Raw genomic sequence first — 17295 nt, 5'->3', positions numbered from 1 at the left:
TACTTTACTGTGATTGTTTTCAATTAAAATGGTTTAAAAAAGTCCCCAACAACCGGATGTTATGGTTTTCAGGGGTAATGGAAAGAGAGCCTGTGATGTGACTTCCACTTTTGGACGTTAACAAGGTGCCACTCTATATTAACTCCTCCTCCACATTTACTGGATTGGTTGAACAGTGCAGAAGAGACCCTCCCCCCACAGTTTATTTTCTTCTCCTCTAGACCAGTATGTAGAGGATCTAGTTTCAGGCATTTATTTTATGCCTGCTATGTTAGGTTAGTCTGGGAGTGATCTGAGTGGGTAGGGGACAACTGAAAAACAGCTGTTATTGGCAGAGAGGTTTGGAATTTTCTTTCTTATTGGTCTATTAATTCATTTACTGCATGGTGATGTCACTCCATCCCACCAAAACAAGCTGAAATTTCAGCTGGTCTTTTCAAACAGCTCTTACACTAAAACAGTATTATCATCATGTTCACAATTTTACAGTATTATTCCAAATTCATAGTGTGGAAATATATACAAAACAGGGAAATCACGTTGTTGACTTTAGCCTTTAAAGGCCCAGTGCAGAGAATGATAGAGGCCCCTACTGGCCAAAAGGCAATTTTATCATGGGCACTACCATGCTTCCGCCATGTTAAAGTAGTCCGAGTAGTCAACTGGGTGGGGATTCCTATGGGTTGTAGCCTCAATGGCGCTGCCCATGCTTTCACAGACGCTATAATGGCACAGATATAAGTCCTCTATCTATCTCTATGGTGCGCCCTCCCAAGCAAATCTTCCCTGACCAAAAAAGTTGTGCCACCTCGTCACATCCGTGATATGGAATTCAGGAAGTCATCCATCCAAAATAATAAATAAGGCAAACAACTTTCACAGAGAGGAGTAAACTTCTGAATGCGAAAGCCGGAGTTGTTTCTTATGTTTCTTCAGCGTCGTCGTCTGAACATCACGTTCACCATGATTACCTCACTGGAGGTCTCATGATGGCCAAGCTGAAAACTAAGGAGAAATTTTGAACAAGGAGCTGGACTTTTTCCGAGGTTTGACTTGCCCTGAATAATATTTGCCATGGCTTACCATAACGGTTCTATCCCCCTTAGGGCATTATTTATCATGCTCTGTTTTGGAATGGCAAAATCTCTCTATACCATTCCACTTAAAATATTTACAGGGAAGTTTAACTCTTCTTTGGATTTGGATTTAACTCCTTTGAAACTAATACAAGCCTCAGGAAATGGACTGTCCCTGGCATCTGATCCAGCTGGAATAGTGAATTTTTTGGACATGGTCAATAACTTACAAGGCGACTCTGGCAGAGGTTACTACATGGAGATGACACTGGGTACCCCTGGTCAAAAGGTATATGAAAATATGACCAATTGTTTTAAAGTGTTCAATGTGGAAATTACTTGACCTCTTTAGTTTTGCAGTCCAAATGTAAACGAATGAAGGAGACAATATATACTGAGTATCAGTGGTGGAAAAAGTACCCAATTGTCATACTTGAGTAAAAGTAAAGATACCTTAATAGAAAATGACTCAAGTAAAATACTACTTGAGTAAAAGTCTAAAAGTATTTGGTTTTAAATATACTTAAGTATCAAAAGTAAATGTAATTGCTAAAATATACTTAAGTATCAAAGTAAAAGTATAAATAATTTCAAATTCCTTATATTAAGCAAACCAGACGGAACCATTTTCTTGTTTAAAAAAACAAATGTACGGATAGCCAGGGGCACTCTCCAACACTCAGACATAATTTACAAACGAAGCATGTGTTTAGTGAGTCCGCCAGATCAGAGGCAGTAGGGATGACCAGGGATGTTCTCTTGATAAGTGTGTGAATTAGACAAGTGTCCTAATAATAATAATAATAATATGCCATTTAGCAGACGCTTTTATCCAAAGCGACTTACAGTCATGCGTGCATACATTTTTTTTGTGTATGGGTGGTCCTGTCCTGCTAAGCATTCAAAATGTAACAAGTACTTTTGGGTACCAGGGAAAATGTATGGAGTAAAAAGTACATCGTTTTTATTTAGGAATGTAGTGAAGTAAAAGTAAAAGTTTTCAAAAATATAAATAGTAAAGTACAGATACCCCCCAAAACTACTTAAGTAGTACTTTCAAGTATTTTTACTTAAGTACTTTACACCACTGATGAGCATACAAAACATTAGACAGCTGCTCTTTCCATGACAGACTGACCAGGTGAAAGCTATGATCCCTTATTGATGTCACTTTTTAAATCCACTTCAATCAGTGTAGATGAAGGGGAGGAAATAGGTTAAAGAAGGATTTTTAAGCCTGGAGACAATTGAAACATGGATTGTGTATGTGTGCCATTCAAAGGGTGAATAGGCAAGACAACATATTTAAGTGCCTTTGAACAGGGTATGGTAGTAGGTGCCAGGTGCACTGTTTGTGCCAAGAACTGCAATGCTGCTGGGTTTTTCACCCTCAACAGTTTCCTGTGTGTATCAAGGATGGTCCACCACCCAAAGGACATCCAGCCATCATGACACAACTGTAGGAAGCATTGGAGTCAACATGGGCAAGCATCCCTGTGGAACGCTTGGCACCTCGTACAGTCCATGCCATGACGAATTGAGGCTGTTGTGAGGGCAAAAGGGGGGGTGCAACTCAATATTAGGAAGGTGCAGTGCTTGACTTGGACTGAAATAGGTTCCGGTACTCATTTTGGGTTTATATTTAGGTGCAGGACCTCCACTATACTTTTGAGCTAATATTCTATAAGAGGAACAGGAGCTCAAGCAGTAGAACATTTGAGGCGCCGGTAATCCAGTCCTGTGAGCTCCTACCCAAGTCAAGCACTGGAAGGTGTTCCTAATGTTTGGTATACTCAGTGTATATATAATAGTGTAATAGAGGCTACATATTCAACTACATAATGCAATACATGTTCACATTTAGGCCATGGTATTTAGTAGGCTAACTTATGACCAAGCCTGTCTGTCTGCAAATAGTTATTCTAGCCATCATGTGATATGGAGAGAGGGTGAGGGGAGGCTGTTAGCCCCTGGGGCGCAGGCGGGCGGGCGGGCGGGCAGGAGGGGTGAGGAGAGAGTGAGACTGTAGCCAGCTCTGAGCCTAGGGCCTGGTTCTGCCATGTAAGTCCCCACGCACATGAGCTCACATGATGCTGCTAGACTCGGGCCTCTGCTTGGGCTCCACTGGCCTGGCAGCTGACCGGGATTATGAGGCACAAAGGCTCAGGGAGAGAGTTGAAACCTGTTCAAACTCTACCTATGGATCTGGAGGAATGTGGCCCACAGTTTCTGTTCTTTCTTCTTTTGTTCTAGGTTTTACGTAAATATCTCCCTCTCCATCACCTATTTCCCCCTGTCCTCATTTATGCCTGGTTTTGCAATGTGGCCCTAATTGCATGCAGTTTTAGGTACCCACACGTCCCAGTCTTTCTAATGTTTACATTAGGTTAGTATGTTCTCGATAAAGCCAGTGTCTTCTTAGCTGGAACACTTTTCTTGTTGGACCAAGAGTTGGGTGTTAGCAAGGTACCAAGGCTATGGCACAGCCAGACTCTCTGGTTCCCACAATCTTATCAAGCATATTTCTGCCTTGTCATTTCCTTGTGCTTATTAGTGGAATGATCACACTGAAGGAATCTGACCTCACTAGAATGAACCTGGCCAAGCAACACTTCTGACTATAATCAGATGAGAGGTGGTGGGGAGGGGAGAGAAGAGGGGAGCTAGGGAGAGGAGGGAAGAGAATAGGGGAGGGAGGGAAGAGAAGAGGGGAGGTAGGGAGGGGAGAAAAGAGGGGAGTTAGGGAGGGGAGAAAAGAGGGGAGGTAGGGAGGGGAGAAAAGAGGGGAGGTAGGGAGGGGAGAAAAGAGGGGAGGTAGGGAGGGGAGAAAAGAGGGGAGGTAGGGAGGGGAGAAAAGAGGGGAGGTAGGGAGGGGAGAAAAGAGGGGAGGTAGGGAGGGGAGAAGGGAGGGGAGGAAGGGAGGGGAGGGAAGAGAAAAGAAGAGGGGAGGAAGGGAGGGGAGAAAAGAGGGGAGGTAGGGAGAGAAGAGGGGAGGTAGGGAGGGGAGGGAAGAGGGGAGGTAGGGAGGGGAGAAAAGAGGGGAGGTAGGGAGGGGAGAAAAGAGGGGAGGTAGGGAGGGGAGAAGGGAGGGGAGGTAGGGAGGGGAGAAGGGAGGGGAGAAAAGAGGGGAGGAAGAGAAGAGGGGAGGGAAGAGAAAAGAAGAGGGGAGGAAGGGAGGGGAGAAAAGAGGGGAGGTAGGGAGAGAAGTGGGGAGGGAAGAGGGGAGGTAGGGAGGGGAGGGGAGGGGAGAAAAGAGGGGAGGGGAGAAAAGAGGGGAGGAAGGGAGGGAAGAGAAGAGGGGAGGTAGGGAGGGGAGGTAGGGAGGGGAGGGGAGGGGAGAAAAGAGGGGAGGTAGGGAGGGGAGAAAAGAGGGGAGGTAGGGAGGGGAGAAAAGAGGGGAGGTAGGGAGGGGAGAAAAGAGGGGAGGAAGGGAGGGGAGAAAATAGGGGAGGTAGGGAGGGGAGAAAAGGAGGGGAGGAAGGGAGGGGAGAAAATAGGGGAGGTAGGGAGGGGAGAAAAGGAGGGGAGGAAGGGAGGGGAGAAAAGGAGGGGAGGAAGGGAGGGGAGAAAAGAGGGGAGGTAGGGAGGGGAGGAAGGGAGGGGAGAAAAGGAGGGGAGGAAGGGAGGGGAGAAAAGGAGGGGAGGAAGGGAGGGGAGAAGGGAGGGGAGAAAAGGAGGGGAGGAAGGGAGGGGAGGGAAGAGGGGAGAAGGGAGGGGAGGGAAGAGGGGAGGTAGGGAGGGAAGAGGGGAGGGGAGGTAGGGAGGGGAGGGAAGAGGGGAGGTAGGGAGGGGAGAAAAGAGGGGAGAAAAGAGGGGAGGTAGGGAGGGGAGAAAAGAGGGGAGGTAGGGAGGGGAGAAAAGAGGGGAGGAAGGGAGGGGAGAAAAGAGGGGAGGAAGGGAGGGAAGAGAAGAGGGGAGGAAGGGAGGGAAGAGAAAAGAAGAGGGGAGGAAGGGAGGGAAGGAAGAGGGGAGGTAGGGAGGGGAGGGAAGAGGGGAGGTAGGGAGAGAAGAGGGGAGGAAGGGAGGGAAAAGAAAAGAAGAGGGGAGGAAGGGAGGGAAGAGAAAAGAAGAGGGGAGGTAGGGAGGGGAGAAAAGAGGAGGTAGGGAGGGGAGAAAATAGGGGAGGTAGGGAGAGAAGAGGGGAGGAAGGGAGGGAAGAGAAGAGGGAAGAGAAGAGGGGAGGTAGGGGAGAAAAGAGGGGAGGTAGGGAGGGGAGAAAAGAGGGGAGGTAGGGAGGGGAGAGAAGAGGGGAGGTAGGGAGGGGAGGTAGGGAGGGGAGAAAATAGGGGAGGTAGGGAGGGGAGAAAAGAGGGGAGGTAGGGAGGGAAGAGAAAAGAGGGGAGGTAGGGAGGGAAGAGGGGAGGTAGGGAGGGAAGAGGGGAGGAAGGGGGGAAGAGAAGAGGGGAGGGAGGGAGGAGAAAATAGGGGAGGTAGGGAGGGAAGAGAAGAGGGGAGGTATGGAGGGAGGAGGGGAGGGAAGAGGGGAGGTAGAGAAGGGAGAAAAGAGGGGAGGTAGGGAGGGAAGAGGGGAGGAAGTGGGGAAGAGAAGAGGGGAGGTATGGAGGGAGGAGGGGAGGGAAGAGGGGAGGTAGGGAAGGGAGAAAAGAGGGGAGGTAGGGAGGGGTGGGAGGAGGGGAGGTAGGGAGGGGAGAAAAGAGGGGAGGTAGGGAGGGGAGAAAAGAGGGGAGGTGAAGAGAGGGGAGGGGAGAGAAGTGGGGAGTTGGGGTGGGTGGGGAGGGGAGAGAAGAGGGGAGTTGGGGTGGTTGGGGAGGGGGGAGGTGAAGAGTGGGGAGGGGAGAGAAGAGGGGAGTTGGGGTGGGTGGGGAGGGGAGAGGAGAGGAGGGGAGGTTAAGAGTGGGGAGAGAAGAGGGGAGGTGGGGTGGGTGGGGAGGGGAGGTGAAGAGTGGAGAGGGGAGAGAAGAGGGGAGGTAGGGAGGGAAGAGAAAGGGGGAGGTAGGGAGGGAAGAGAAAAGGGGAGGTAGGGAGGGGAGAAAAGAGTGGAGGTAGGGAGGGAAGAGGGGAGGTAGGGAGGGGAGAAAAGAGGGGAGGTAGGGAGGGGAGAAAAGAGGGGAGGTAGGGAGGGAAGAGAAAAGAGGGGAGGTAGGGAGGGAAGAGGGGAGGTAGGGAGGGAAGAGGGGAGGAAGGGGGGAAGAGAAGAGGGGAGGGAGGGAGGAGAAAATAGGGGAGGTAGGGAGGGAAGAGAAGAGGGGAGGTATGGAGGGAGGAGGGGAGGGAAGAGGGGAGGTAGGGAAGGGAGAAAAGAGGGGCGGTAGGGAGGGGTGGGAGGAGGGGAGGTAGGGAGGGGAGAAAAGAGGGGAGGTAGGGAGGGGAGAAAAGAGGGGAGGTGAAGAGAGGGGAGGGGAGAGAAGAGGGGAGTTGGGGTGGGTGGGGAGGGGAGAGAAGAGGGGAGTTGGGGTGGGTGGGGAGGGGGGAGAAGAGGGGAGGTGGGGTGGGTGGGGAGGGGAGGTGAAGTGAAGAGTGGAGAGGGGAGAGAAGAGGGGAGGTAGGGAGGGAAGAGAAAAGGGGAGGTAGGGAGGGAAGAGAAAAGGGGAGGTAGGGAGGGGAGAAAAGAGTGGAGGTAGGGAGGGAAGAGGGGAGGTAGGGAGGGGAGAAAAGAGGGGAGGTAGGGAGGGGAGAAAAGAGGGGAGGTGAAGAGAGGGGAGGGGAGAGAAGTGGGGAGTTGGGGTGGGTGGGGAGGGGGGAGGTGAAGAGTGGGGAGGGGAGAGAAGAGGGGAGTTGGGGTGGGTGGGGAGGGGAGGGGAGAGGAGAGGAGGGGAGGTGAAGAGTGGGGAGGGGAGAGAAGAGGGGAGGTGGGGTGGGAGGGGAGGTGGGGTGGGAGGGGAGGGGAGAGAAGAGGGTAGGTGGGGAGAGAAGAGAGAAGAGGGGAGGGGAGAGAAGAGAAGAGGGGAGATGGGGAGAGAAGAGGGGAGGTGAGAAGAGAAGAGGGGAGGTGGGGAGGGGAGAGAAGAGGGGAGGGGGGAGAGAAGGGGGAGGGGAGAGAAGGGGAGGGAAGAGGGGAGGTGGGAAGAGAAGAGGGGGGGTGGGGAGGGAAGAGAAGAGGGGGGTGGGGAGGGAAGAGGGGTGGTGGGGAGGGAAGAAGGGAGAGAAGAGGGGAGAGAAGAGGGGAGGTGTGGAGAGGAGGTAGGGAGAGGTGTGGAGGTAGGAGGAGGTGGGGAGTTAGGGAGAGGTGGGGAGTTAGGGAGAGGTGGGGAGGTGGGGAGAGGAAGCGAGGACAAGGGGAGGGGCACAATAACACCAAACCTCAAACAGTTATATTTATGATGTAATTAGAGGCCTGGTGTTAAACAAGGCGTTATTCAAATGAACCACTAATTGCCACATCTGTTAGCCCCGTCGCAGCTAGGCTGAGGTGTCGGCTGGAGTGCCTCACATCTGCTAATTGGTACAAACAGGTAGCAGATGCACATCCCCGCCACTGAGCCTCTGCCAATTAGCCAGGCAAGGCTCAACCACAGGCGACCAGGCCGCCATGCTGGCTCAGGGATGGGGAAGAGGAGGGATTTGCCTGGTGGCATCCCAGCCAAGCTAGGGGAGTACGGAAGAGGATTGAGAGGGTAGGGGGTACAAGGAAATGCCCCTAGTTTTCCCCAACAGGCTGCGTCAGGATGGTCTGTCTGGTTTGGGCCCAGCGTGAGTGGATTGCTGCCAGCTGTGTGTTGGCAGTAGGGTTTCAGATGGCAGAGCCATAGTGGTGGGACTTTTGCCAGTCCAACTAGGAAACACGGATAGGGACGCAACCTAGAGCTTTGAGGAGAGGAAGTACAGTGCCTTCAGAAAGTATTCACACCCCTTGACTTTTTACACATTTTGTTGTTACAGCCTGAATTTAAAATTGATTAAATTGAGATTTTGTGTCACTGGCCTACACACAATACCAAATAATGTCAAAGTGGAATTATGTTTTTAGAAATGTTTACTAATGAATTGAAAATGAAAACCTGAAATGTCTTGAGTCAATAAGTATTCAACCCCTTTGTAATGGCAAGCCTAAATAAGTTCAGGAGTAAAAATGTGCTTAAGTCACATAAGTTGCATGGACTCATTGTGCAATAATAGTGTTTAACATGATTTTTGAATTACTACCTCATCTCTGTACCGCACACATACAATTATCTTTAAGGTCCCTCAGTCGAGCAGTGAATTTCAAACACAAGACCAGGGAGGTTTTCCAATCCCTCGCAAAGTAGGGCACTTATTGGTAGATTGGAAAAAAAACACACAAAAAACAGACATTAAATATCCCTTTTAGCATGGTGAAGTTATTAATTACACTTTGGATGGTGTATCAATACAGCCAGTCCCTACAAAGATACAAGCGTCCTTCCTAACTGCCGGAGAGGAAGGAAACCGCTCAGGGATTTCACCATGAGGCCAATGGTGACTTTAAAACTGTTACAGAGTTTAATGGCTGTGATAGGAGAAAACTGAAGATGGATCAACAACATTGTAGTTACTCCACAATACTAACCTAAATGACAGATGTGTACAAATATTCCAAAACATGCATTCTGTTTGCAATAATGCACTAAAGTAAAACTGCAAAACATGTAGCAAAGAAATGCACTTTATGTCCTGAATACAAAGCGTTATGTTTGGGGCAAATCCAACACATCACTGAGTACCACTCACAGCATAGTGGTGGCTGCATCATGTTATGGGTAGGCGTTTCCTCGCAAGGACTAGGGAGTTTATTAATTTTTTATACAGTACCAGTCAAAAGTTTGGACACACCTACTCATTCAAAGATTTTTCTTAATTTGTACTATTTTCTACATTGTAGAATAAAAGTGAAGACATCAAAACTATGAAATAACACATATGGAATCATGTAGTAACCAAAAAAGTGTTAAACAAATCAAAATATATTTTATATTTGAGATTATTAAAATAGCCACCCTTTGCCTTGATGACAGCTTTGCACACTCTTGGCATTCTCTCAACCAGCTTCACATGGAATGCTTTTCCAACAGTCTTGAAGGAGTTCCCACATATGCTGAGCACTTGTTGGCTGCTTTTCCTTCACCATACCATCCGACTCATCCCAAACCATCTCAATTGGGTTGAGGTCGGGGGATTGTGGAGGCCAGGTCATCTGATGCAGCACTTCATCACTCTCCTTCTTGGTAAAATAGCCCTTACACAGCCTGGAGGTGTGTTGGGTCATTGTCCTGTTGAAAAACAAATGATAGTCCCATTAAGCCCAAACCAGATGGGATGGCGTATCGCTGCAGAATGCAGTGGTAGCCATGCTGGTTAAGTGTGCCTTGAATTCTAAATAAATCACAGACGGTGTCACCAGCAAAGCACCCCCACACCATAACACCTCCTCCATGCTTTACGGTGGGAACTACACATGCGGAGATCATCCGTTCACCCACACCGCGTCTCACAAAGACACAGCGGTTGGAACCAAAAATCTTCAATTTGGACTCCAGACCAAATGAGAAATTTCCACCGGTCTAATGTCCATTGCTTGTGTATCTTGGCCCAAGCAGGTCTCTTCTTCTTATTGGTGTCCTTTAGTAGTGGTTTATTTGCAGCAATTCGACCATGAAGGCCTGATTCACACAGTCCCCTCTGAACAGTTGATGTTGAGATGTGTCTGTGACTTGAACTCAGTGAAGCATTTATTTGGGCTGTCATTTCTGAGGCTGGTAACTCTAATGAACTTATCCTCTGCAGCAGAGGTAACTCTGGGTCTTCCATTCCTGTGGCGGTCCTCATGAGAGCCAGTTTCATCATAGCGCTTGATGGTTTTTGGGACTGCACTTGAAGAAACGTTCTTGACATTTTCCGGATTGAATGACCTTCATGTCTTAAAGTAATGATGGACTGTCGTTTCTCTTTGCTTATTTGAGCTGTTCTTGCCATAATATGGACTTGGTCTTTTACCAAATAGGGCTAACTTCTGTATACCCCCTCTACCTTGTCACAATACAACTGATTGGCTCAAACGCATTAAGGAGGAAAGAAATTCCACAAATTAACTTTTAACAAGGCACACCTGTTAATTGAAATGCATTCCACGTGACTACCTCATGAAGCTGGTTGAGATAATGCCAAGAGTGTGCAAAGCTGTCTTTTGGTTACTACATAATTCCATATGTGTTATTTCATAGTGTTGATGTCTTCACTATTACTCTACAATGTAAAAAATAGTAAAAATAAAGAAAAACGGTTGAATGAGTAGATGTGTCCAAACTTTTGACTGGTAGTGTATATAAAAATAAATGGAATGGAGCTAAGCACAGGCAAAATCCTAGAGGAAAAACTGGTTCAGTCTGCTTTCCAACAGACACTGGGAGACAAATTCACCTTTCATCAGGACAATAACCTAAAATATAAGGCCAAATATACAATGGAGTTGCTTACGAAGACGACATTAAATGTTCATGAGTGGCCTTGTTACAGTTTTGACAGAGCTTGAAGAAATGTAAGAAGAATCATGTGCAAACATTGTACAATCCAGGTGTTCAAGGCTCTTAGAGACTTCCCCAGAAAGACTCACAGCTGTAATCACTACCAAAGGTGATTCTAACATGTAGTGACTCAGGGGTGTGAATACTTATGTAAATTAGATATTTCTGTATTTAATTTTCAATACATTTGCAAAAAAGTCTAAAAACATGTTTTCACTTTGTCATTATGGGGTATTGTGTAGATGGGTGAGAAAAAAAGAAATGTAGTCCATTTTGAATTCAGGCTGTAACATCAAAATGTGGAATAAGTCAAGGGGTATGAATACTTTCTGAAGGCACTGTAGATCCTGCTAGGGTTTTTGTTTAGCCTATATTGTGAGGGATAGCTAGGACTATTTACTCAGTGTTTGTCTGTCATCAATACTTCCTGCTCATCTGCTTTTTTTTTCAGAACAGGGTCGACAACACAAGAATGCAGAATACTCTTGAGTAGCCTATTTATTGAGAGCAGAATGTTACATTTGTTCTGTCTGGGTGTCAAGTAAGGTCTTCATTGTAAAATCTCTGAATGAGTTACTTCATATTCTTAGCTTTGATGAAGCCCATGCTTTAGTTGAATGGAAACAAAAATCCAGAAAATCACATTTTCCTCAGGCTGCTTTAGGGAAGACGCAGGAAGTGTAATGTCACACCAGCAGACCGCTTTCCTGTATGTTCCCTTTATGTTGCCTCTCCTCCATCAATCCAAAGTGCTTTAAAGGCTAGTTAAGCAGCCTAACACGTTTTAAATGGTAAATAAACTCCTTTGTCGCGAGCGGAGCTGTGGAGAGCACTGTTTATTATGGCCTCTTTAATGATGAGGAATGTTCAGTAATGACCCTTCTGCGTGTCACCGAGGTGACAGAAGTCGGTTATCTCATTAGTTCCCCCTCGTTGAATTGAGGCCTGAGACAACATGATCTCAACTGCTGCTTTGCTAGCTCACGCTCCACTCATGCTCGCACACCGCCGACAAATACCAGGATGGAGGGAGATTTGGACTTTGGAGCAATGGGTGGGCGTGACGTGGTCAAGTTTTTCCCAAAGCTACCAGACCAGAGAGCTTTTTTTCTAATCCTCAGACGTCAGAAGCATAGTAAATAACCTGTTCTGCTCAAAGCACGATCGCTGACTGTGAGTCAGTTTATGTGTGTTTATGGCGTGTCTTCAGAAGGGTGGGGTTGAGTTGTTCTGTGTGGTTAACCCGGATGGTTGATTGACTGATAAAGTACTCACTACTCTCTTTTGTTTTCCAGCTGAATATCCTGGTTGATACGGGAAGCAGTAACTTTGCAGTGGCTGCAGCAGCACACCCCTTCATCACACACTTCTTCAACACAGCACTGTGAGTCAGGCTCTCATATTTGCTCTCAGTGGAATAGCTCTTTCTATTGGGTCAATGAGAGGGCTACATTATCCACACATTATATTTGGTGGCCCAAATAATATTAGAAAATGCCTTAATTCAACAACCAGTGTTTCACATCAATCTCATTAGAATTTATACTACAATCTGATCGTGTTTATTTTTGTTTAGAATTGGCTCAGTCATTCGTTTGATAAGATTGCTGGTTAATCTCCATGTCCCTCCCTGTGTTCAGCTCCAGTACGTACCAGTCCACTGGCAGGGCCGTGGCCGTCAAGTACACCCAGGGCAACTGGGAGGGCGAGCTGGGCACCGACCGCGTCCTCATCCCCAGCATCCCTGGCACCCTCACCATCAACATCGCCACTATCCTCTCCTCCGACGGATTCTTCCTCCCGGGGGTCAACTGGCAGGGCATCCTGGGCCTGGCCTACCCACTGCTGGCTCGGGTAAATGGGGAAGGGGGGGTGGTCCTGGTGCCCCCTGGGACTCTGGATATGAAGGAAGGGGTTCCATGCCTATCCCCATGTCTGTTTGATTTGGCACAGGGGTGTCCGTAAGCGTGGTGGGGCTTGAAGAGCTGCTGAATGTTATCAAAGAGCAAATAAACTCAACCGGAGAAGGTTCACACATGATACTGTTCAGAATGGAACTGTGATCTCATCATCAGAACCATGGGGCGTGATGTGGCTTAGGCTATTCTGAGCTGACACAATGTATGCCTTATACAGATTTTCAGGTCAACCATTTAAAATAATTGACATACAGTGACCACAATGTACTGCGGATCTCAACTTTTGTTCAGGTTCAGATGATTTGCAGAATGTTCATCACACATCACATGCATATATCTGGCCCTTGACATATACACCATGTGAAGTCAAGGTATAGAGAGGGGGGATCCTGTTTAGTCAGGGTGATAACTGATAAGACTTTCTCCTGTCATTCTCTGTGCTTACAGCTTTACTATTGACCAATAGGACAGCCAAGACGTTACACTGTTTTACACTAAGTTAATGACCAGAGTGTTTTGTGTTTATGTCTCCTGTTTTTCAGCCCGACTCCTCGGTGGAGCCCTTCTTTAACGCCGTGGTGCGACAGACAGGCATCCCAGATGTGTTCTCCCTCCAGATGTGCGGAGCTGGGCTGTCAGCCAGCACCACTGCCGACCCCGCGGGGGGAAGTCTTGTGAGTAGTCAGGAGGAGAAAGCTAAAGGCTATGAATGGTAGGAGTGAATGGTGGGGGGGAGACTTCCTTACAAAGGCTGGTTGTTGTACTGTAAAAGAGGATGATTATTGAGGCTGTTCATCTCACGCAAGCTAGGCAGACGCTTGGCATAATACTGCTCCCAACGCCCAGACAAGATACATCTTTCAAGGGCGGATGAGACTGAGCGGCATGGTGCTTCTCAGAAACATGATCACTAGCAAGTTTCTGCGCCTCTCAATGTGTTTCCCCATTGGACACCCAATCTAGTTAGCGAGTGGCTAATTAAGCTAAGATAGCCCCCTGCCGAGAGCAGGTCTGTCGGTGTTATAAGAGTGGTCGCGTTGGAGCCGACCACATGAGTGAGAGGGGCAGATGGGAGAGATGGTGGGGTGTAATCAGTGTCTGCAATGCCATACCAAACATTGCCAAGGCATACCATTTTAGTTTTATTATAGTATTCAGGCTATCATTGTATTCAGTCATTTGTAAAGTGAATGAAAACCCAGTTTTGTTTCAGGTAATGGGAGGGGTTGAACCAACATTGTATTCGGGGTCCATGTGGTACACCCCTATAAAGGAAGAGTGGTACTATCAGGTGGAAGTATTGAAGCTGGAGGTTGGGGACCAGAATCTAAACCTGGACTGCAAAGAGGTATGAGACAGACTGTCCCCTGTTGTTTTCTAAATGGCTTTTTCTTGGTCTAAATGGTTTGCAAGGTATTTCAATCTGCACAATACATCAGGTTTGAGGAACAAAGACTAACCTTGGCCCTAAGGCTGTTTGTAGTGAGCATTCTTGCTGGATTAGTCTATAGTGCAAGTTTGGACAAAGGATATAATGCATGCCTGAGCTGAGATATGAGACTGTGCTAAACCTGTTAGTGAAGCCTTCCAGGAACCAAGGTGGACATTTCAGCTTTTCCTTTGATCAAGGTCTTCTGAAAGGAAAACATGCAACAGAAGAAAAAAAATCCCCTTTCTTTATACATCTTCCTCTCTCTCCTCTCCTTCTTTCTCCTCTCTCAGTACAACAAGGATAAAGCCATAGTGGACAGTGGAACCACTCTGCTGCGGCTGCCTGTGAATGTGTTCAGTGCTGTGGTGGAGGCCATCTCAAGAACATCTCTGGTATGTCAGCCGCTGTGCCCATGGTCAAATGACAAAGGACTTCTAGGATAACCTGGTTGTCTGAGGACACTTCAGTAACTGTGTAGTCTGAGGACACTTCAGTAACTGTATAGACTGAGGACACTGCAACTTATTTCCTTTCCATACAATGGCTTGTATTTAATAATAATAATATAATATAATATGCCATTTAGCAGACGCTTTTATCCAAAGCGACTTACAGTCATGCGTGCATACATTTTTGTGTATTTGTATTTGTATTTGTCCACCCCTATATGGCAACTTTGTTCTGGTCTACAGATCTGAGAGAAAATGTGTGGTTGTCTATGTAAAAGTACACTTTTTTCACAACAGAGTAGTTTTGTTGGAGTCTTAACAATCTGTCACTGTCTTTCTATGGTCCAGATCCAGGACTTCACCTCAGGGTTCTGGGGTGGTACTAAACTGGCCTGCTGGTTGAAGGGAGAGACACCATGGAGGTTCTTCCCCAAACTGTCCATCTACCTGAGAGCCACCAACACCAGCCAGTCCTTCAAAATCTCCATCCTCCCTCAGGTGACAACAAATGTCCCCCATGTTGCTTCCGTGTGTTTGTTGTTTGCTTACTTTAACCAACATCCGCCATCTTGTTATGAGCTTTAGATCTGTTTGCCGACAGCTCTTTTATTGACATTAGTGTGGCTGCTCCCTGCAGCTGTATATCCAGCCAATCACAGATGTGGACGGTACGCTGGACTGCTTCCGCTTCGGCATCTCGTTGTCAGCCAACGGCCTGGTGATAGGAGCCACCGTCATGGAGGGCTTCTACGTCGTCTTCGACCGGGCTGAGAAGAGGGTGGGCTTCGCTGTCAGCAGATGTGCAGGTGAGGGCTGGAGACACTTGGGGCATAAATTATATTATTGGGTCTTAGATACGGCCTTGGTCTTCCAATATAATATGGTTATGGCTCTAGCATCAGAAAAGTTTTTTTTGGGGGGCTAGTAAACGTTTATCTGCTTGGTCAAGTGCTCTTCGTATACCTATCTCACATTCCACAGTGCATTAGCTATTATAACCCCGGTCCCTCTCTCTCTCCAGTGAACGGTGGGATAGCCGTGTCAGAGATCTCGGGGCCCTTCTCATCTGCAGACGTGGCATCTGACTGTGCTGCTGGAGGGCTGCTGAAGGAGCCCCTTCTCTGGGTCATCTCCTACGCCCTGATGGCCGTCTGTGTCGTGGTGCTCCTCATCCTGCTCCTCCTCCTCGTCCTGCCCTGTCGTCCCCGAGACCGGTCCGGTGAGATCACTGATGAGTCCTCGCTGGTCCGCCACCGCATCAAGTGACTGAGGCGGGCTTCGGGTGGGACGACGACCGGGAGTTCCAGTTCTACTGAGGCTGGGAGAGGGGAGGGGTTGGAGCTGCACTGACCAATAGGACTGTTCTCTGGACACATCATGGAAAAAGAGACTGCAGTTTGACCAGAGAACGCTTTTCTTAGCTTAGATGTTACCAGTTTTCTTTGCACTCCAGTTTCATAGCAACCTCTGATTAATTTAGACATGTTATTAGACTGAAGGTTGGGTAGCAGAAAGGAATAATGCTATCCTTATGCCAGCCCAGTCCCTCCTTGCACATATTTCCTGCTGATTCTACACTGCCTACAACATGGTAGTGAAGTGCACTGTTGTCACCTGAGAGACAAGGTCCTAATAACTCTTAAACAGTCATGTTTCTTTTTACTTCTCAGAAGCCTGAACTCAAAATAGGATATTATAAATTAGATTCAAGTTTGTTGAATGTTCCCCACAGGTATCATTACCATTTTTTCATGGCAATTTTCTTATTCTCTGCTGTGTGATAAAAGGAGGAATGTTTGGTAGGAAATGTCCTTTGTCAAGCTGTTTCTCTTATTTTAAGAGTTGGGGAGTTGACTAAATGTTTTAATTCACAAAGCACAACCAGGAGGTCACAGACAATAGAAGATGATGCACATATTATGTTGGGGTAAGAAAATCACATGGGAGGTATTATGATATATCAACCTTTGTGGTTTACAATGATATCAAGTCATAGCCATCTCATATGGGAACTAGCATGGGTTTGCGACATTCTGTTTACCTGCACTTTTCAAATACTGATCAAAAGTGTCATATTATGAATATCAATATCACTCCATCTGTATGAGTGAGAGTGAAGCAATCGACAGTAACTGTTATAGGATTTTGTAATGACATTGTTGTATTGATGTTATGTACTTTTATTAATATACATATTTTATATTTAAGTCAATATGAATGTGATTGTATAATATTATTTCAAAACCTCACCATTAGTAGACACATACAGAAAACTGATTTGTAAGGGCACATATTTATATTATAGTATTTCTATGTTAAATAACGTTTTCTAAATTTTACAACACCCAAAGTTACCCATGATTTCAAATAGGGAGATGTATTGGCCAAACAAATTGTTTAAGATGTACTGTATTTTTCTATCAAAAGTTGTAAAAAAATGTTTTGCAAAGGTGTTTGATAGAAAATCAGGTGCAGATTTAAATTGAACTGTTCATGATTGTTTGTTAAAATGTGTTAACTGTATATCCGTGCCAATGTTCTGATTGTATATAATTAAATAGATCCGATTAAAGTAAAGGCTCTCTCATTCCAGCGTGATAATACGCCCGGGCTCTATTCCAACAGCCTTCAACCTAGATAAACAATCCACCATTCACTTGAATATTATGAATAAAGAAAGTTACACAAGTAGAGAGCACCACGGTGCAGGTTCACTTTCTCTGTAATCTTGAGTTCAAGAGCAACTACCAAGAACACTCTTCAAGCAACATCAGGTGGTCAAATGTGGTACATACATTTAATGACTTTTCAAACTGTACAGTACACAAAACAGCAGTGGTGGAAAAAGTACCCAATTGTCATACTTGAGTACATTTTACATTTTAGTCATTTAGCAGACGCTCTTATCCAGATCGACTTACAGTTAGTGAGTGCATACATCTTTTTATTTTATTTTATATACTGGTCCCCCGTGGGAAT

General features: G+C 46.7%; 1 protein-coding gene across 1 annotated transcript; it reads left to right on the top strand.

The window, feature by feature from the left end:
- Nucleotides 1-869: 869 nt before the first annotated feature.
- On the top strand, nucleotides 870-16528 carry bace2 (beta-secretase 2). Its single transcript, XM_084142930.1, has 9 exons — nucleotides 870-1365; nucleotides 11812-11900; nucleotides 12157-12370; nucleotides 12978-13109; nucleotides 13649-13783; nucleotides 14158-14259; nucleotides 14665-14814; nucleotides 14954-15122; nucleotides 15338-16528. Exons 1-9 carry the CDS (start codon nucleotides 1075-1077, stop codon nucleotides 15580-15582), a joined length of 1527 nt encoding a protein of 508 aa, XP_083999056.1. The 5' UTR covers nucleotides 870-1074; the 3' UTR covers nucleotides 15583-16528.
- The last annotated feature ends 767 nt before the right edge of the window (nucleotides 16529-17295 follow it).

This window comes from Coregonus lavaretus (genome assembly GCF_964263955.1).
Source record: "Coregonus lavaretus genome assembly, chromosome: 26".
NCBI lineage: Eukaryota > Metazoa > Chordata > Actinopteri > Salmoniformes > Salmonidae > Coregonus > Coregonus lavaretus.
This window is presented reverse-complemented; position numbering and strand designations above follow the sequence as displayed.

What these genes read in the sequence shown, in the direction of transcription:
- bace2 (XM_084142930.1), top strand. Translation starts at nt 1,075, where the DNA reads ATGGCTTACCATAACGGTTCTATCCCCCTTAGGGCATTATTTATCATG. An exon ending in CCATCTCAAGAACATCTCTG is followed by an intron (nt 14,260 to 14,664) that starts GTATGTCAGCCG and finishes TCTATGGTCCAG; the next exon opens with ATCCAGGACTTCACCTCAGG. An exon ending in CGCTGTCAGCAGATGTGCAG is followed by an intron (nt 15,123 to 15,337) that starts GTGAGGGCTGGA and finishes CTCTCTCTCCAG; the next exon opens with TGAACGGTGGGATAGCCGTG.